Source organism: Suncus etruscus, chromosome 20, assembly GCF_024139225.1.
Source record: "Suncus etruscus isolate mSunEtr1 chromosome 20, mSunEtr1.pri.cur, whole genome shotgun sequence".
In the NCBI taxonomy this organism is placed as follows: domain Eukaryota; kingdom Metazoa; phylum Chordata; class Mammalia; order Eulipotyphla; family Soricidae; genus Suncus; species Suncus etruscus.
Window position 1 is genome coordinate 26,451,936 of NC_064867.1, and position 21,494 is coordinate 26,473,429.

General features: G+C 39.7%; 1 protein-coding gene across 1 annotated transcript in view; it reads right to left on the reverse strand.

The window, feature by feature from the left end:
• MRPL3 (mitochondrial ribosomal protein L3) overlaps positions 1-14,363 on the reverse strand; it is a 37,662-nt gene extending 23,299 nt beyond the window's left edge. The window contains exons 1-4 of the mRNA XM_049766543.1: positions 14,223-14,363; positions 12,891-13,075; positions 10,652-10,743; positions 7,308-7,406 (exon numbers count right to left, since the gene is read on the reverse strand). Of these exons, the coding sequence (XP_049622500.1) occupies positions 7,308-7,406; positions 10,652-10,743; positions 12,891-13,075; positions 14,223-14,296 (450 nt within the window). The 5' untranslated portion in view covers positions 14,297-14,363. The remainder of the gene's footprint in view (positions 1-7,307; positions 7,407-10,651; positions 10,744-12,890; positions 13,076-14,222) is intronic.
• Between the last annotated feature and the right edge of the window lie 7,131 nt (positions 14,364-21,494).

The window sequence follows — 21,494 nt, forward strand, 5'->3', positions numbered from 1 at the left end:
CCTATTCTATCACCAAATCATCAAGCAAAATATCTGCACCAGCAAATCTATCAACAGTTTTCTACTATGCTGCAGAGATGTAATCCAAAAAGAGAGTCTTATCATCTACAGAATTTTATTTTTTTTGTTTGTCTGTTTTTGGGCCACACCCATTGACACTCAGGGGTTACTCTTGGCTATGCCCTCAGAAATTGCTCCTGGCTTGGAGGGACACCAAAGTGATTGAACCGTGGTCTGTCCTAGGCTAGCACTCGCAAGGCTGATGCCTTACCTCTAATAAACTATATAAATTGACCATATCTCCTACTTGTACCCTGTTTCATGTACAACACATGTTGGGTTACTCAGGGACCCAACAACACATCTAAACCAGCTTAAAATCCTTTGCATAACACTTTCTTGCCATATGTTAGGTCTCTGCCTAAGCCATCCCTAGACTGTGCCTATAGCTCAGTGTTTGTACTACTTTATACTATGAACTAAACTACATGTCCGTTTGCTGGTTTGTGAAAATCTGGATGGCAGGGTTTGAGTTTTGCTGTTGCTGTTGGTATTTTGTTTGTTTTTGGCTAACACCCAATTATGCTCAGAGCTTACTCCTGGTTCTGTGCTCAGGGGTCACTCCTAGCAAGCTAAAGGGGCCATATGGGGTGCCAAAGATTAAACTTGGGTCTCCACATGCAAAGCATGCACCTTACCAGCTGTATTCTTTCGAGTCCAGCAGGGTTGTTTAATTCACTAGTGCCTTACTTTAGAATAAAGCACAGTAACAGGTCATGATTTAGATTTCCTCTGATAGCACTTGCTGAAGCACAGAACCTAAATTTCTGGATCAGCCTGCAACCCCTGGGAATATCTATGGGGGTCTACCAATGAAAGACTACTCTTCCCCAGAGTCCCTGTCCTGACCCAAGCTATACTGTCCTCCAAGAGTGGGAATCTATATTCCTTTTAGTCATTCTTTATGATTTTACTTCCCAAGTGTTGAAACCTAAGATTAATATTCATTGTGATTCCAACAAAGACCCTGGATTTACCTCTACAATTAAATGGACTTCTTCTGCAACAAAAGCCAACCAACTTTTCCTTTAAAAAATGGTTTCTCAAGGGCTAGAGAGAAGGTTTACGAAGGGTAGGGCATTTGACTTGCATGCAGTTTATCCGGGATTTGATCTCTGGCACCACATATGGCTAGTCATTCAAACCCACCAGGAGGGATCCCTGAGTGCAGAGCCAAGAATAAATCCTGGCATAGTTGGGTATGGCTTCCAAACAAAAAATAAATAAAATGTGTCCAGGCCAGGTGATAGAAAAGTAAGTAGGGCACATATTAAGATTCAATCTCTTACTACCACATGTTGTTTCCTAAAGCACTCTCAGGTATAGTTTTGGAGGCCTAAGAACATTGCCTACAGAGGGATGAGGTACAGGCTGGGTAATAAATGGGGTACAAGGCCTGAGCAATACCACATCCTCTTACGCATTGAGCAACTAGTTTGGCAGGCCAAGAACCACCAGCCTTCCTGAGAACTGCCTGGAAGGTCCATTCCGGCCCCTCCATATAAAAATGTATCCCATTGAAATTATTTTCCAATGTATCAGATACAAGCTAATTTATTAAATGTTATGTCAGAATTAATTTTTTTTATTTTTAATCACTTCCTTTGGTTTGTTTTTGGATCACACCTGGTGGCACTCAGGGGTTACTCCTGGCTCTTGTGCTCAGAAATTACTCCTGGCAGGTTTGGGGGACCATATAGGATGCTGGGTATCGAATCCACATTGGCTGCATGCAAGGCAAACACCTTACCCTCTATACTACTATCCAGTGGTCCTCAAACTATGGCCCGCGGGCCACATATTGTATTTGTATCTGTTTTGTTTCTTCATTGCAAAATAAGATATATGCAGTGTGCATAAGAATTCGTTCATAAGTTTTGTTTTTACTATAGTCAGACCCTCCAATGGTCTGAGGGACAGTGAACTGGCCCCCTGTTTAAAAAGTTTGAGGACCCCTCTAGCCCCTATTTTAATTATCATTACTAGTGTTTTTTGTTATGTTCAGCAGTGCTTGGGGGCCACTCCCAACTTGGTGTTTGGGGGGAGGGGGTCATGCAGTACAGGGCATCAAATCTAGATCACCTGTATGCAAACCATACTTCTAGGTTACTGAGCTAGCACTCCTGTACTTAATTTTACTTTTGATATCCACATAATCCACATTACATAATTCTAGTAATTATTACATCTATATTTTATCAGTATCCATTTTATGAAACATTTGAGAAAATACATGTTCAGTACAAAATGGACAAGATAAAATATTGACTCAGGGGCTGGAGTGATAGTGCAATGGTAGGGCGTTTGCCTTGCACATGACTGACCCAGGATGGGAAACCTTGGTTTAATTCCTGGCATCCCATATGGTCCCCCAAGCCATAAGAGATTTCTGAGTACATAGCCAGGAGTAATCCCTGAGCCTCACCGGGTGTAACCGAAAAAGTAAAATACAAAACAAACAAACAAACAAAAAAATCCCCCAAAACCAACAACAAAAAAATGACTCACTGTTTATGGCCCATCCTCTTTGAAAAATGATTTAGAGGCTTCTTAAAACATTATGCATAGAGCTTGCCTAGGACCCTGAAATTCCATTCGTGGGTAACTACCCAAAAGAATACAAGGGGCTGGTACAGTAACAAGCATGCAAGCTACTTCAGGACTATTATAAACTGACACTGCAATTAAAAACATTATGCACATCAATAAAAATATGCGTCTACTAATCTACTCTGAGTTTAACTCCTTGAGTATAACATCAAATCCAGACTTTGGTCTAAAATAACATCTGAAAATGATGCGGATAATGATCATCTGTCAATGCCAGAACTCAGATTTTTCATAATTATATTATATTCCCTGGTACCAAATGTTTTATTTTACATTTTGTTAGAATAATTTTATAAACAAATTTATAAGACTAAATCTATAATTTATATAAACAACAAAATACTTGATCCAAGTAACTGCAGACTAAGACAAATGAAAGAACAAGTACTTGCTATCTTTCAGTTTCACTAACATTAAAAACTTTGTTATTCTTTGTAAAATAGAAATAGTTCCCAGCATTGCCTCGTGTGGCCTTGGAGACTCCTGGCTCCTGGCACTAAGGAACCCTGCACCTCCTCATCTATCCCAGTGTCCCAGTATTGCCGGAAGTGCCCTACACCCCTCAGTATCACTTAGGAGACCTCCTCACCTGAATAAACAAATAAGAGAACTAATTATGTCCCACAAATGAGGAAACCCGAGCGCTCAAGACCAGTGGTGTAACGGAGGCCCCTTTCTCAACTTTCCACATTCTAAAAGGCAATTTAAAAGACTGACAGCAAGGTCACACTCGAATAATCCCATTTATGAAGCTGCATTCTAACCCCCTTTAAAGTTGCCTGCAATTATCCTTCCCACAATGAAAATGCTTCTCGGCTCCGAAGATGAATTGATTTAATCAACTTTTAAGGCCACTTAGCTTCCCTATTGAAAAGCACTATGTACCACAATCAGGTGGTTTTTTTTTTTTTAATAATAAGGTACAAAAACAGCAACTGACAACTGGTCTAATTTCTTGGAGACATAAATTCTTTCCAAATTAAAGAAAAAAAAAAACAATTCTAGCCCCACCATGAATAATATTAATTTAATCAATTTATTTTAGAAACCTTAATTTGATATTTTATAGCCAGAGGTTTTGGCTTTTGTGTTTTCTAAACCCTATATTAACTATGTGTGATTTCTCAAAGGGTCACAACATGTGAAAGGAAGTTGGTAGAGAGATAGAATACTTTCCTTAAGAATTCTAAAACTTGGGCCCGGAGATATAGCACCGCGGTGTTTGCCTTGCAAGCAGCTGATCCAGGACCTAAGGTAGTTGGTTCGAATCCCAGTGTCCCATATGGTCCCCCGTGCCTGCCAGGAGCTATTTCTGAGCAGACAGTCAGGAGGAACCCCTGAGCAACGCCGGGTGTGGCCCAAAACCCCCCCCCCCCAAAAAAAAAGAATTCTAAAACTTCATTTTCATAGCCCATTCTGAACAAAAGGCAAGGAAAAGGCCTTTTCACTTTATTATAGTATCTACTAGACTTAGGAAATTTATATTTGGAGAAATAAAGAGGGTCTTTATAAAACTTGGCATATTAGGAAGGTAAAGCATTTTTTTATGTAAAAAATAAGTTTTTGTTTTTGGGCCACACCTGGAAGTGCACAGGGTTTACTCCTCGCTCTGTACTCACTCCTGACAGGGCTTGGGGAAAACACGTAGGGTGCTGGGGACCTCAACCAGCGTTAATAATCATAGGCAAGGCAGATGCCATAACTGCTGAACTATTTCTCTAGTCCCAAAAGGGTTTTATTTCTATTTTTGATAACTTATTTTAAATTATTTTTTGAAGTTTATGTAAGTTTAAATGGGTCAAAACCTACTACAACACAGACTATCGCACCCAAATTATGCAATTGTGCTCTGTATTCGTTAAAGAGGATACAACTTAAGACATGTACAGACTTATAAATGGAGTAGTAATTTCTGTAATATATTGATTTGACTACTATAAAACATTAACTGGAAGGCATCTTTACCACTAAGTAAACCAGAATAAATTGAAATGCTAAGTACATTGGGGGGGGGGTTTCCTCTTCAGAACCAGTAAGACTTCTAGAACTGAGAGAGAATTGAATATGTTGGTGCTGGCACTGTAGTCTGTGCTAATTAAATCACATCCAAGTGTCAGCCACCAGTAGCATGCATAGGCTATCAAGATTTATGGGTGAGAAAACTAATCTTCAACAAAGTTGAAGGGAAAGGAGCCAAGGGTAAAAAACAGTATTAGAACTCAGTTCGCCTGGGTCCACATCTACTTGCTTTTCCAGTTTGAGGGATCAAGATTCAAATTTTGTAGGAGCTGAATAGATCACTCCAACCTGATGCTTGGTTTACAAATACCAAGCAATAAAATCATGCATTTACAATATTGGTAATGAAAATCCAGATAATGGTTCCAATTATAACAAAAACACAGGCATACAATTAATTAGAAAACAGCGGTGTCTGTCAAATCAAATAATTATTCACATGAAGTCTGGTACATCATTTACATATTTTAAAAACTCAGACATTTCACATTTTAAAAATGATTCCCAAACTATTTCACTGTGCTTTTAATTACTGTGAAATTACCTGAACTCTGATTTTCTTAGCCAATAAAGTGAACTGTCCGTTACTAAAAGTAGGACAGATATTACTAGAGTTTAATACAAATAGGCAATTGTAACTATCCTTCAATGTAACCTTTTCTAACTACCATAATACCACCTGAAATGCTAGTTATTTTTAATAATAGAAACACCTTAATGCCTTATATTGAATTACAGGTCTCTGGCAATTCACATATCCCATCATTTACAGGACGATTCTACCCAGATATCTGTGAAGAACTTTCATCTATACCTTTCCTCCCAAACTCCTCTTTTCTTTTTTCTTTTTTTTTTTTTTTTTTGTTTCTTTTGTTTTTTGGGTCACACCCGGCAGCTCAGGGGTTCCTCCTGGTTCTATGCTCAGAAATCGCCCCTGGCAGGCACAGGGGACCATATGGAATGCCGGGATTCGAACTGCTGTCCTTCTGTTATGAAAGGCAAACGCCCCACCTCCATGCTATCTCTCCGGCCCAAACTCCTTTTTTTACCCCCATTCTAGGTTATAACTTGTGTTTGGACCCAGTTGCTGAGGTTACAGAACACCCCATATCCTGGTCCTCTAATAACCCTAACACCCATCAGTGTTACAAATCCCTGTTCATTCCAGGCCCAAGTGAAAAGGATGCTTTTAAATCAATTCTTCTTCAGTATTTAAAGAACCAATCTGTATCCAAATATTTTTCATCAGGATACAGTTAACCCCAAAAAACTATTTAATTGTTTAACCTTATTTGCCCTGGTTAAAGAATTCAGAAAGTTCCCAGGAGTCTGCAGGACCAAGTTTAAATTCTTCGTCATTAAATGCCCCAGAGAACTGCACCTCTTTACCACTTTACCATAGATGCCTTCCCCACCCTGCCACCAGCCCTATCCTCAATATCGCAAATACACAGACCCCTGCTATCTTTTCCAGCACACTCTCGCCCACTGTTTCAGCTTTTGCAGAGACTACTCCCTCTGCAATCCTCCATCACCCTCTCCTTCCTGGTGAGAATACCTCCTAGGTCAGGATTTCCCCAAGCAGAAATAATAACCCTCAACAGCTTTTTCCAACTCTCACACTGCTCTGGGATGGTGGTTTTACCTCACAACTTTCCCCCTAACCTTTGAGAGGGTGAATATCCAGACACAGTTAAGAGAAAACAATACCTGGGAGACCCCACAGTTCAGCTGCCTCTTAAGCTATTGCCCTTAAGGGGTAGGCAGCCTTTGAGAACAAGTGTCATTTCATTTCCTACATCTCAGAAGCTGAAAGGTTACACCAAGGTAACTGCAAGAGGCCTAATAAATATGTACCAGGCATGTGCTACTTCCCTATAAAAGTTAATGACAAGGAAAGAGGCTTATGAGAACACTTACTAATTTTTACAGTTGCCTCCAATGAGTTATAGCCTAATTTCCATCCATGTTCATTTCACAAACAATTTACAGTGGAAAGTGTTTATCTTTCTTTTTAAAGAAAGGGGAAAATTACTTAGAAAGTAATTTTACTCAGAAAGGTGTGAGAGGAGAGAAAAGGGCAATACATTCTCAAGAGAGAAAATAGCCTTCTCCAAAACATAAATAAGCAAGCAAAGAAAGGTGTGTTCAAGGAAGAACACATGCTTGAAGAGCAAGCTGAGAAAGTGTTTGTCTTGGAGAGAATGTTTTAGTAAACCTACAGATGTTTACTTACCCACTAGCAAAATCCATCCCCATTTCTAGGAAGGTATTCACTGTTTTTAGTAATCCATAACATATACCAGTGGCACAAATTTTTCAAATTTAAACTATAGACTCAGAATTCTATTAATACTCTATTTGGGGGGAAACAAAGTACTTTATTTAAAAAACCTGATGTGGCTTCACAAACAGCTTTGCCCAAGTGCTAAAAGCGCCTTCTGGCATATACAAAATGGATCTCGGTACTGTTGATGCCAAGTGTTGAGAGAATTTAAAAAATAGCCGCAATTTACCTCGTGGACAAATATAACGCTATAGTTAGGGTATATCCCTCCCAAATTAAATATGATTTAAAACTAATTTTTGTTGTTCTAGCAACAAAAATACATTCTTACATAAAAACGTGAGACAGTTTTTCCTCCCACGGTTAAGGTCGCCATTTTTCCATCGCTGTCTTCCTTTGGTGTGTACTTAAGGACATGACAGTCTTGCACCTGCAAAAAGCAACAATAAAATACTAAGTATGTGCCAAGCTATATCATATCGTTACATACCAGTCACACAGAGGTTGTAAGATAAGTAGGGATTGCCTAAAGAAAATATCTCATTGTTTCTGGAAGACCACAACTCCAGAAATAACCTTTCAGGGGCATGTCTAGAACACAGAGGTAACATGCAGTAAGTGCTCCCAACTATGTCACAAAATGAGTACTAGTATGGAAAATATGCACATACCCCCTGCCCATGTTTAGAAGAAGCCTTGGGGTTTCTTTCCAATCACCCCTACAGTTCCTACAGCCCTATAGCAGCCATTTTTCCAGGGAAGAACAGAGATAGGTGGTGTTCGCTTCACTTGGGAACTTGGTGAAATGTTCCATTTGAGATTTAGTCAATGGAAATCTAGGTTCTATAAAGCTCTCCCCACCTATGAATCTGAGGCTTAGTGAACTTATTACTAAAGGAGCACTGTACTAAAAAAACTCATGATCCTTTTCTTTTTTCTTTTTTAGTTTTTTGGCCACATCTCGTGACACTCAGGGGTTACTCTTGGCTATGTGCTCAGAAATCGCTCCTGGCTTGGGGGACCATATGGGATGCCTGGGGATTGAACTTCGTTCCTGTGGTCTGTCCTAGGCTAGCGCGTGCAAGGCATAGATGCCTTACTGCTTGTGCCAAGGCTCATGATACTTTTCTTTATAAGTACCTCCATTGAAAGTATTGTCTATGACTATAGTTTAATGTAGCCTGCTTTAAACTTCCCATAATCACATTGTACACTCTCTTGTATCTTCTTAAATTCCCCTTTAGAGAGTGCCTTCATATTGCTGTGTTGCTCAACTCTGTTCATTTTTGCTGCATTCAGCATTCCATTAGGTGAGACTATGATACATTTCCCCATCTAACCCATTTACTAATGGACATTTGGGTTTTTCCAAATTTTTGAGAACTGAGAGTAATTAAGTTATACAGTTACACAGATGTCCTAGGGATGGATGATCAGCTGTTTGGACAACACTACAACTTAAGTGCTAGAGCAGTTGTCTGGGGCTGGAGATAGCAGTAGGGCATTTGCCTTGCGCTTGGCCAACCCAGGAAGGATGGAGATTCAATTCTCAGCATCCCATATGGTCGCCAGACCCTGCCAAGGGTGATTTCTGAGCAGAGAGCCATGAATAACCTCAGGGCCGCCAGGTGCAACAATTCCCCTGCCTGCAAACACCCCCCCCCCCAAAAAAAAAAAAAAACCCAAAAAGATAGAACAGTGTTCTGAGTAAAGGATCACAACGTATTTCCTCCAACCCTCTGGGTATTCTAAGGGAGCCATAGGTTAAAATCATCAGAAGAGGGGGCCACATCACCAGCTAGAGGGCCAATCAGTAGGACAGGGGGAAGGAGGAGAGAACTGAAAAATGGAAACAGATAAGAAGGGGACACAATCAGAAAAAGGCTTAGAAACACTGAGCTTGACTACAAAGTCCACTTGTCTCAACTTTAGTGCCAAAGCGGTGGTACTAATTTATAGTCTCACTAACGACGTCAGAGGGATCTCAGAGTTCCTCTGAGTTTTTGAAACTATAACTCTATCTTGGTTTATTCAAATCAGAGCAATAAAAATATACTAGACACTTATTTGAAGGCCTAGGCCTACAGAGCCTCTTGGTTTAGAACCTGGACTATATCTATGTAGTTAGCATCACCTGTTTAAGATTAGGGCTCAGAGGAAAAAAAACAAGCTGTGAAAAGTGATTCTCAAGGAATGATGGTCTCCAAACCTTTATCAATGATTTTCCTATGATAATAATGATAAAGACAATAGCAGTTAATATTTATTGAACATGTCACACTGTTTTAGGTTTTAAGTGCTTGGTAGCTATGCTCCATTTCAATCCTAGCAATAACCCCCCAAGGTATGTCATTAATTATTTATAAACCATAATTTTCTCCTTTATAGAGGAGGTACCCATTCCCTGTTCTCCACAAGTAGGAAGAGGCAGAACCAGGTCATCAAGTGTGGTCTTATTTTTAGAGCTCACATTAAGTGTACTTTATTTCACAGATGAAAATGCACCTCCTGCGGACAAGAGAGCTAAATTCAGAGTTAGTAAAGAGATCATTATAATTTGAAGTTGAAAGAACTTCACGAACAAAAAATGAGATTTTTATTACCAATTATGATTTGAATTAGTTGTTTGATAAGTGAGATCACAATATTTTTCATTTTGGGGGGGGAAGGAGGTGGAAGGGAAGTTGGGGATCACACCCAGAGGCGAGCAATAGTTTTTTTCTGGCTCTGTGCTCAGGAGTGAACCCTGGCAGTGCTCAGGATAAACTCATTATTGAGCTCTTTATTGTGATGGATGGACTGCAGGCAAAGGTAAGTGCTTTACCTTCATACTATCTCTCAAAAAGCCTTTTCTTTTTCTTCTTCTTCTTTTTTTTTTTTTTTGCTTTTGGGCCACACCCAGTGACGCTCAGGGGTTGCTCTTAGCTATGTGCTCAGAAATCACTCCTGGCTTGGGGGACCATATGGGATGCCGGGGGATCGAAAGGTGGTCAGTCCTAGGTTAGCGCGGGCAAAGCAGATGCCTTACCACTTGTGCCACGGCTCCGGCCCCAAAGCCTTTTTTTTTTTTTTTAATTCTCTGGTTATCCTAACGCCAGTATTATGATATTCACTATTCAGGTTAGAATGAGAATATTCATTAAAATCACATTAACTTAACTTTTTTTTCCCTGGTTTTTGGGTCACACCCGGCACTGTTCAGGGGCTACTCCTGGCTCTGTGCTCAGAAATTGCTCCTGGCAGGCTAAGGGGATCATATAGGATGGCAGGGATCAAACTCGGGTCTGTCTTGGGTCAGCAGCATGCAAGGCAAAGGCCCTACTACTGTGCTATCACTATTACTTCAGCCCCTCCTCCCGTTTTTGTTTTTGGGTGAACTTAACTTCTTACAAAGTATTTATGCTTCAAGCTACCCTATTCTCGTGTGGGTTTTCAGCCACAAGCGGTAGTGTTCAGAACTGACTTTGGGCCTATGTTCAACGAATGTGGTGCCAAAAATTGAATCAGGGTTGTAGCCAAAGTTGCCACACTTATACCTCCTGATCATCTTTCCTGCCTGAAGCTCCCCGAATTTCCATCAGACTGTTGCATTTTATGATATAAATATTGCCAGTTTAGATTGTACAAACTGCTAACAAGTATGCACAAGAATTAGGCATTCGATTTCTTTCTTACCTGAAGCAATGTAGCCACATGCCTCTGGCCATCTTTGGTCCACAAAGGTATCATGCCCAGTTTCAGAGCAATGAGCCCTACTCTGGAGGAACCTGGCAATGAAAAACAAGTCATTGTACACACAAAGTTGTATGGTATTCATCAACATTAGTGAATACTTATGAAACTGTGATTTTTAGTGTGAGGAGCAGGCAGAGAAAAACATGCTAAAATATTCATGAAGTAGTGAAACACAACTGCATCTTATAGATGTGCAGGTCTTCAACAATTCCCAGCCTACTATATACTGACATTCAAAAATCTTGGTCAAAATAAACAGGATGGGGGCAGAAATATTACAACGGGTAGGGCATTTACCTTGTGTGTGACTGACCCCAAGTGTTTTTTTTGGTTTGTTTTATAATTTTATTATTTCTTGTCTTTTAACGCTATGGTTACTAGGTTGTTCATAATATAGTTTCCCTCCATCCACAGATAAAGTTGCTTATGATTGAGTTACAGTCATACAATGTACAACTTTCACCAGTGCACATTTCCCACCACCAATGTCCCCAGTTTCTCTTGTACCTCCCAGCCTCCCTCTTCCGCCTGCCTCTGGAGCAGTCATTTTACTTCTCTTTTTGGTTCTCTCTTTTTTATTTTTTTGATACTGCAGTTTATTAGAGGGGCTCCATATATATCAATTTAACTCCTTAGCATACAGATCTTGTCCAGAGCCATCAGTTCCAACCATCATCACTATCAGTGAGGACCATTCACTACCTTAATTGCATTCACCACTTTTTGTGGCAAGCCTCCTACAATGGATTGATTCTCCTGATCCTCATCTGTATCGTCTTGGGTATTATTACCATAATATCTATTATTTTTTATACTCCCAAAATGAGTAACATTATTCTATTTCTCTCCCTCGCCCTCTGACTCATTTCACTCAGCATAATAATCTCCATATCCACCCATGTATAAGCAAATTTCATTACTTCATTTTCCTAACAGCTGTGCAGTATTCCATTGTGTAGCTGTACCAGTTTCTTTAGCCACTCATTTGTTCTTGGGCACGTGGGATGTTTCCAGATTCAAGTAATTTCTAAGCACAGACCCAGGAGCAAATCCTGAGCACCTCTGGGTGTGGCCCCAAAACAAAACAAATAAACAAAAACCAGGATAGGGCGGAGAGAGAACACTGTGAGCAGGGTGCTTGCCTTGCATGAAGCCAAACTAGATTTGATCCCTGGTCCCCTATATGGTCCTCCAAGCCCTCCAGAAGTAATTCCTGGGTGCAGTATTAGGAGCAATGCAAGTACCATTGGGTGTGGTCCCAAACCAAAAAACAATAATAAACAAGATAAATCAGAGAACCCTCTAAGAAAACTGGAAATTTTTGGTTTTAAAATAATAGCACAAATAGAGGGCACGTTATTCCACCACTATGCTTTGCTTTCTTGGCATTAATTCCTATCCAACATTATTGACTAGGGATCATTTATCTCTCAACCTAAGAGGTCAGCTTGGGCTATGGAGATGATATAAATGGTCAGTTGCTATAACACATCTGTAGCCATTATGACAGTTAGATTTGCTGCATGAATCAATAAAGCATTGCACTGAGACCTTCTTTCCAAAGTTTGAGTTGACTATCACAATAAGACCTGACCAGAGACCAAATAATTTAACAGGAAGACCTTATTCTTCTTGTTCTGGACCACTGGGGGTTCAGCACTCTTAACAAAGACCTGAATCTGAAGCTATGCTTAGCAAACCTTGAGTGCTAGAGCAATCCAACCTGAAACACATGCAAAACCCTTTCTCTTTCATTCCAACTGACTTTATAGTCTTATTCTCCTTTTTTTTTCCTTTAATGTGTGTGGAGAACAAACCTTAAATCTTCATTTGTTAGACAAAAACAACAAACTAGGGTCCTGGAGGTAGCACTTACAAACCACACAAGAAGACAGACACTAACACATGAAAAATAGGGCAAGAGAGATTGTATGGGGGTAGGAGCATGCCTTGTATGCGCAGTCCCTGGTTTGATTCCTGGTACCATATGCATTCTTGGGCCCTTGCACTTAACTGCCAGCCCAGTTGGCCAAGAATCACAGAGAACACCAGCTATTTTCTAACCCCAATATGAAAATTAAACTCAAAAGATGTTACACTTATCATGAGTCCCTACGATTTTGAATATGTTAGTCACAGAAATTAGAAGATATGATTACATCAAGTTCAAAATAGCTACCTGGTTCCCAAGGGTGTATAGGCCATGGTTCATCTTTCAGAGGACACAGTTTACTCGCTAACTGGGCTTTATCTTCATCAGAGACCAGTTGCTTCACAAACGAGACATTTTCTTCAGAGAGATGCTCATCCCACCACGTAGCACTCTTCTCATGCAAACCTCTAACTATAAGGCAGATGTCTGTTCTGTAAGAAAAAACATTAGGAAAGAGATATTAAGATCTTCCAAGTTGGTTTAGGAAAGAGAGGGCCCAAGGGTTGAGATAGTATGTCTACATTTTAGGAAGAGACTGGGTTCTATGCATTTATTTTTTCTGATAATCTTTATAATATCGAAGGACTCACATTTTAACAGTTAAGAGATATACTGGGGACAAAGCACCTCATTGTCTCTGAGATACCAATTTTATTTTATATGAGGGAAGACAGACAGAATGGGTGTTAGGCCTCACCAGGTGATGTACAGGGATACTCCTGGAAGGGGTAGGAGGACTATATTTGGGGATTGGGATCAGACTGAGGTTTGCATGCAAAGTAAGTACCTTAAACCCTATTACTATCTCTCCACCCTAAAAACCAAGTAGGGGAACCTCCGTATCAACTGGTCACTAGTCTCAAGTGGAAGGGGCAGAACTTGTTGCTGATGGCCTTCTAAGCAATTCCCCTTTTTTTCTGTAATGACATAGTCTGATAACCTGGGGGGTGAAGGAAGTGGGTGTGCAAAAATATAGAGCTTGAAGACAGGACTTCAGACCAACGCACCGAGAAAGGTGTGTGTGTGTGTGTGTGTGTGTGTGTGTGTGTGTGTGTGTGTGTCTGTGTGTGTGTGTGTGTGAAAGTCAGGAAAATGGGGTGTCACTCTTGCAAGCCGTGTGTGTGTGTGTGTGTGTGTGTGTGTGTGTGTGTGTGTGTGTGTGTGTGTGTAAGTCAGCAAAATGGGGTGTCAACCTTGGGAAGCTTGATCATTACAGTCTGGACTTCCCAAGCACAGTTAAAGGACCTTGAGGGGAGACATTTCTCCTTTGTAAGTCTCTGCAAAAATGCAACGATTCTGCAAAAAGGGTTCTCATACCAGGTACCTACTGGAGATGATCTACTTTGGAGGAAATATCCACTAGTGCAGTCATGCCTATCATTGGTGATGCTCACTCCCAGTAGCTGGCCCAGGTGCATGAAAACCAACCAACCCCCCAAAACCCACCCCCAAAGGGCAAGCAATGAGCCTCCAGATTCCTCTATTATTCCAGTCTGCATCCAGGCCCTGGGTCCTCTAACCTTGCCACCAAGGTCGAAGGACCAAGACCCCCATCTGCAGGCCCGCGCCTACACCCACCTGTTCCCCGGGCCCCCTACGCCGCGGCCCAGCACCCGGGCGCCGGCCTGAGCCAGGAATCTCCACCCTGGCATGAAGTGGCCGAAGAGGGAGGCCCGCGACCGCACAGGAGATCAGCCACGGGCCCGACCGGAAGTGCCGCTGCCCCGAGAGGATGGAAGAGTCTACTTCCGGTAGGGGACCACTTTTTTTCCGGTCCTACCAACAGAGTGCTCCGGGTACCGCAGCCGGTCTCCAGAATCGGAGTTCCGTCTTTTGAATAGTCCCTTACTTTGGTGAGAACTGACTCATCTCTAGAGGAGTGGAGGTTGTTAAATGCCCCGTCGCCCCCCAAATTTGAAGAAATAAAGTGGAAAGGACAGAAATAGTTGTTTTGTTTTTTTTTTTTAGGACTCAGAGTTGAGGGCCTGCATGTCAGAGAGACCTTGGAATCCCTAGCATGGGGTAGGCACAGGATTTATACATTTTTAGCAGTTGTATTCAAGGCATATGTTCATATTCGTTCAAGGCACATATAAGCAAAGCAGATATATATCTTTTATATTTACATATTTGCTTTTATATATTTATAAATATAAGAATATAAATTTTATGTTATATAATACATATTTATAAATATATTTTTATATATTTGTTTTCATTGGTCCCTGCCCTCCCAGAGACCCAGGGAAAATTTTCCTACTGGGTGGCCTGATCTCTGTTTTGTTTTGTTTTCCTAGGTTCAGGCCCAAATTATATAAAGGCACCTCTCTGGTTCACACAGGCAGGTTTGTAAGAAAAAACAAACAAACAAATATGGGGAGAAAGGGTAAATGGCCAGAGCTTAAGATTTAGAAAAGAAAACAAAATAACAATAGACATCCTGAGGAAGGGAAATTACAAATAATGTCACACATCACCAAACAAGCAAACACATAAAAAATAAAAATCAACCAAGATCTACCAGTGCTGGTATGGGTGCGGGGAGAAAGGAACTCTCATTCACTGCTATGAGAATGCAGATTGGCCCTATTTTTGGAAAACAATATGGATATTCCTCAAAGAACTAGAAATTGAGCTTTCATATGACCCAACATCACAGCTCCTAGGAATACACTCCAGAAACACAAAAACATGATACACCTCTGCACCCCTCTGCACCTCTATGTTCAGCACAGCCCTATTTATAATAGTTAGAATCTGGAAACAACCTAGGTGCCTAACAACAGATGAGTGTTTAAAGAAACTGTGGTACATTTGCAAAATGGAATACTATGTAGCCATTAGCAAACATGAAGAGATAAAATTTGCCTATACATGGATGGACACAGAAATTACTATACTGAGTAAAATGAGCCAGAGGGAAGGGGATAGACATAGAATAATCTTACTTAGTTGTGGGATATAAGAAAAACAAGAGATAGTATGGCAATAATACCATAGATAATAGAGACATAGGTCAGAAGGTCCAACCCAAGGTAGAAAGCTAGACATAAAGAGTGCTAAATGTAGCTAGAGTAGAGAAGCATCTACTAGGACAATGGTAGGATTGATCACTCTGGACAAAAATTCAGGTGCTGAAAGTGGAGAAACTAACAGAGAGAGATAGAGAGTGAGAAAGAGAGAAAATGAGAGGGAAAAAAGAGAAAGCACAAATTGTCTGCCCTAGAGACAGGGGAGGGAATAGAAGGGAAACAGGGACATTGGTGGGTGGGAAGGGTGCACCAGTGAAGGGTAGTGTACATTGTATGACTTAAATCCAACTACAGTGAGCAATTTTGTAACCATGGTACTTAAGTAAAGCTATTAAAGATAATGCCACAGTGGAACAGTTAACTATACTAAACAGTGATATTGTTATTCTTATATTTAGTTATTATCAATATGCTCTGAAAAGAAGATATTCCTATAATATTAGTAAGAGCATAATTGTAGTTGCCAGTGCAAAAAGGCTTATAAGCAGATGGGCAGAGCCTGCCTTGAGAAGGGGTCGACTTGTGTTAATATAGCTAGATGAAATGCACCTGGAAAGATAGTGCTCTTCTGGGCCTCCTTCTATTTTCCCAAAGGAGAAAGCCAGTTATTCTACAAATAGCTCTGTAGAAACTCAAATGAAGAACTAACTCTCCAGCCAATGGACATCTGTCTAGGATATGTGTCCTTCTCAGGCAACCTTTCAGATGGAGAAAACACATAAAAAGATGTTGAGTTTGAATAATCAAGCCAGAGAAATAAGGGCTTCTTAAAAGAAAAACTTGCCAGAGAGAATGAATATGGTCACTTCTTTTTTGAGCCAGAAAATACAGGGTTATTTGTGACTCATCAGTCAATACTTCACACACTTTCTGCACAAATGTTTGTCCTGGGTTGCAGACAGAACCCCTTGGAATATTGTGTGTTTGCCTTTTCACTCTCATTCTGCTACTTCAAATGTATGTTTGCTTATTTGTTGAATGGGTTTTTGTGGAAATTAGAAAGTAAAAATGTTAAAGTAAAAAATGTTAAATTAGAAAGTAAAAATGTTTAAAAATGTTAAAAAGTGTTAATATCCCATTTTTCTTAAAGCTGTGGCTAGCCAAATAATAATTAATTCCTGACTACTCTCTGGACTTTAGCGGGTTCAGAAGAATAGTTTGCTTCTCTGTTTCATTTTCTGGTCTCTTTTCATTCCCAAGTCTCTCTAGAAAAGCATTCCTGTTCTGGCCACCTTGGGACTCAGAAAAATAAACTACTTAACATTGTGCACTGAATATTCTGAGTTGGTTATCAGTAAAGCTTTTAACTCTCTGGGTTGTTGCCTAGTAACAATGGAAAAACATGTTTCATTGAACAAATATGTCTTGAGGTATGATAGATGTAAGAATCAGGAAATAAAGTCTTTCTTACCAATAGATTCCATTTCTTGTACATTTGATGTACTATCATATATTCTGTGTATGGGAAAATTCCACCAGAAGGAATTCCATCACCAGAAACACACTTGAACCCAAACAAAGTTGCATTTAGTTAGTTTGATGCAGGTTATAAGAGCATATCCTGAAGTATATATTTATATAAATGAGTTAGGAAAGCCATGTTATAGGATTTAGGGATATGCTGGGGTTTAAGATTTAGTTAGGAAAACAGGGAATTATTATTAAATAGATGTGATCTAGAAGCTAGGATTATTTAGAGAGTGCACATATCAACAATTTTTTTTACACTCAGATGGTGCCACTCCATGGAATATTTGGTTGTGACAATTTTTATCTAGAAGACTAGAATACCAAAAGAGAAGAAATCACTAGTCATTTGAAGTAGTAGTGTGGCATTGGCAATGTGTTGTGTAGATGTTCTATTATATTTTTATTAAATTTAACTTATATTAACAATTTTAATTATAATTTTATTGAAGTATAAATCACACATGACATCATAAACATCACTGCAGTCCAATTAATAATTTTGCTTTTTCACTTTTCAGTATATTTTCTCAATCTTTATAACAACCCCATAAAGTAATATTCTAAGTATCTCTGTTTTACGTTTTAGAAAGTAAACGCAGAAAGATTACATATCTAATATAAGGTCAGTCAGCTGGCAAATAGTAGAACTAAGATTCAAATCTTAGCCATGCTACCTTGGAGCATATGCTTTTAACCGTTTAATTTCTTTGACTTCTCTGAAATGTTAGAATTCCTCTGTGACTCAAAATGAAACGTGATAAGTAAACATTTTGTACACAATGGTCCATGAAGATTGTAACGAGAGCCATTCAGTCTCAATTTTTACTCTGATGACAAATCTCTCCTAAAGCAGAATGGTGGCTTGACTCAATGAAATCCTTACCAGAAACTGCTGCTCAAGTAATTCAAAGAAAATTTTGCTTTGGTGCTGCTACACACACTCAGCTCCTGATTACAAGATAGGACTGTCAGGTTTCATTATACTCTACTTAGTCACTGCAGCATGCTGCCAGTTAACAAGGACGAGACCCGGTGGCCAAAGGACACCGCCAGAACATCAGGCTAGCTTCTCTTCTGAATATCTTAAAGTCGAATTCATTAAAGAAGACTTCAGAAAAGCAAGTTTAAAATCCTTTAACTGGAATATCTTTTCAATGTTTTCTTGCCTTTAGGTCAGTCAGTTAGTTATTAAACTATTTTGTGATACATTCTGTATGAGTTGACTACTTAACAGAATGATCAATTTTTTGTTGTTGGCTATTTTGCATTATATATATATATATTTGGTTTTTTGGGCCACACCCATTTGATGCTCAGGGGTTATTCCTGGCTAAGCGCTCAGAAATTGCCCCTGGCTTGGGAGGACCATATGGGATGCTGGGGGATGGAACCGCGGTCCTTCCTTGGCTAGCACTTGCAAGGCAGATGCCTTACCTCTAGCGCCACCTCGCCGGCCCCTGCATTTTATATTTATTGATGGCATATAATAACAATCCTTGTGTTTGAAATTTAATGACTTTAAAAAGGCTGGAAATTTGATGCAGACTTTGAGCATATATCTTGGAAATGTGAAACTCTCAATTTGATGTACAGAAACAAAATCTTTAATGAGAGTTATTAGAAACCTGGGGAGAGTTCTCAAAGGGATGGAGTACAGGTTTTGTATGTGAAGGCCTTGGGTTTGAGTCTTGATTCTGCATGGTCTCCTGGTGCTGCCAGATGTGCTTCCAGAGCACTGCAGGACTTATTGTTCTAGAGAGGAGTCCTTGGGCCTCTTGAGAATGGCTTGGAAGGCCTCAAAGAATCAACAAAAATCATTCCAGACTTTCCATTAACTTCCCCTGGCCTTTAGTTTTCTAAAGTTGTGAGAATTTAGCATATTTTAAAATAGCCTAGATATTATAAATGTAAATTGAGAATCTAAGGGAGCATAGGTATAATACACTCTAAGAAGTTTTGAACATTGAGATTTCGTGGCTAGCCAGAAGAGGTACTTTAAAAGCCATATTGCACAATCCACAAATGACTTGTTCAGTTACAAGATGAATTCAGGTTGTAAGTTTCAACTTCAATATAATGCTTCTATTTCTACATCAGTCCACTATACTTGGGTTCCAATAAATGACCAAGAGATTTAGTTTGAGGAAAGCTTGATTTTAACCATCTCTTCATTAAGGAGATGACCAGGGAGCAGATTTGCTTCTAGTCTGGTCCTTTTAGACATTTTTACTAACATTCTCTGTGGAAGGCAGAATATTGGTCTCCACATTAAGATATTCACACCCCAATTCCTCTCTAGTAGCTGTGAGTATATTCTGCTACAGGGTAGAAGAAACTTTTCAGCTGTGATTAAGGTTAGGAATTTGAGATGTGGAAATTAATCTGTATTATCTGGGTGGGCATGTAATCATGTAATCATATGGGCTCCTAAAACAAAACAACTTTCTTGGCCATCACGATAGAAGAAGTGAAGATAACTCTAATGAAGAAAAGATTCAATTTGTCACTGATGGATTGGACAATGAAGAAGAGGTTCATATGTCAAGGAACATGGGTGGCCAGCAGAAGATGCAAAAGTCAAGGAATGGATCCTTCCTCAGAGCCTCCTAAAGTAGGTGTAACATTGCCAGCACCTGTATATTTACCCAACAAGATCACTCTAAACTTCTTTCCCATGTAACTGTAAGATAATAAATGTGTATCATTTTTAGATAACATACTTAGGGTAATTTGTTATGGAAACAGTTGAAAACTAATATAAACCTTAAGTTCAGAGCTTTAAATATTGGCATTTTGAGCTGAGTCATTAGATAAATAAAATCACCACTCCTTTTTCAAATCTACTTTGTTGGGGATTTAATTTGGGGCCATATTCCAGCAGAGAACAGGGCTTACTCCTGGCTCTGAGCTCAGGGATCATTCCTGGTAGGCTCAGGGACTTGTTGTATGTCAGGGACCAAACCCAGGTCAGCCACATGCAAGGAAAGTGCCCTACTTACTGTACTATTGCTCCAGTCTTCAAGTCTACCTTGGGTTCTGAGAAAAAGAATTTTTGGTAATGTGGTTCAGATTCATGGACAATTCATAGTCACTGCCAACTGCATTATTTTCCAACCTGTTGAGACCATGCAAGTGAGCACCAAGAAATAACTAATTCTTGGCAGAGAATAGATAACAAATATAGGGTGAATAAGTTAATGATATTATATAAAATACAAGATAATTAAAATAATAAAATGGCTATTTTAAGCATTTCATATGCTAAATACCGAACTTAGAATGGATAACACTAATGTTGTACCTGATACCACTGATTGATGCATTCACCATTATACATATGCAATGAAATGAAAAGTTGAGTATCTTTCCCACTTAGCTAATAACCCCGTTATAATTCAAAACTAGGCCTGTTTCCCACATACTCAATTAAGCTTTGATTCCATTGAAAAGTAACAGGACAAACCAAATTTTGAGGAGCTTCCACTGACATAGCAGGCAAGACAGAGGAAGTAAACAGCCCAAATTTTAAATGCTAGAGTCTGAGGGTGTTTGCACTAAGTGCCTGGTGGCAGAGTCACATAAAGGAAGTAACATCTGAATTATTCCTTGAGAGAAGAGTAAATGTCAAAGAGCAGAGTAGTGAAAAGCATATTGTAAGTTTAAAGAATATACTAATCACAGCTTTCAGTGACTATTGCTGCAGAATAGGCCAACTATAACATTTTTCCAGACACAAGGTACCATATTATTATTTTTATTTTATTATTTGGATGAATTCTATTGGTTAGGAACTCAGAAAGGTACAGTGCAGGTGATGTATTTCTGTTTTGTGATCTTTGAGGTCTCAGTGGAGATGACTCATAGATCAGAATTGATGGCAGCTGAGGCCCACCACTCATTTATAGACTAATTCATATCAGACCTTGTGGCTGATGTTGTTTGCCATCCAGGACCATCATAAGGCTGTTTGCTACAATACCCAGATGTGGTCATTCCAGATGTCTGCCTGGTCTTCCTCATCACACAGGATCAGGGAAATAAGAGCAACCTCTACAAGAACACCAGCAAGCAGTGTCCACTTTGATCATCTCATGTCAGAAATTGCTTTTGATGAGTCCATTTCATATCCGACCTAACCCCAGATAGAGAATTAGAGCCCCATTTGTCACTGTGAATGTGGCAAAGCCTCATTGTAAGAAAAGCAGAGGAAGAATAAGACAAATTTCCAGTCAGATGAGGCCAGGGAGGTGCTTCATCAGTATGGCTCATGTTTTGCCTGCCTGGTCTCAGACAGAGTGAGGAGAAGGTGTGGGAAGAATCTGCCACAAACATCAAGTATATGTGGATG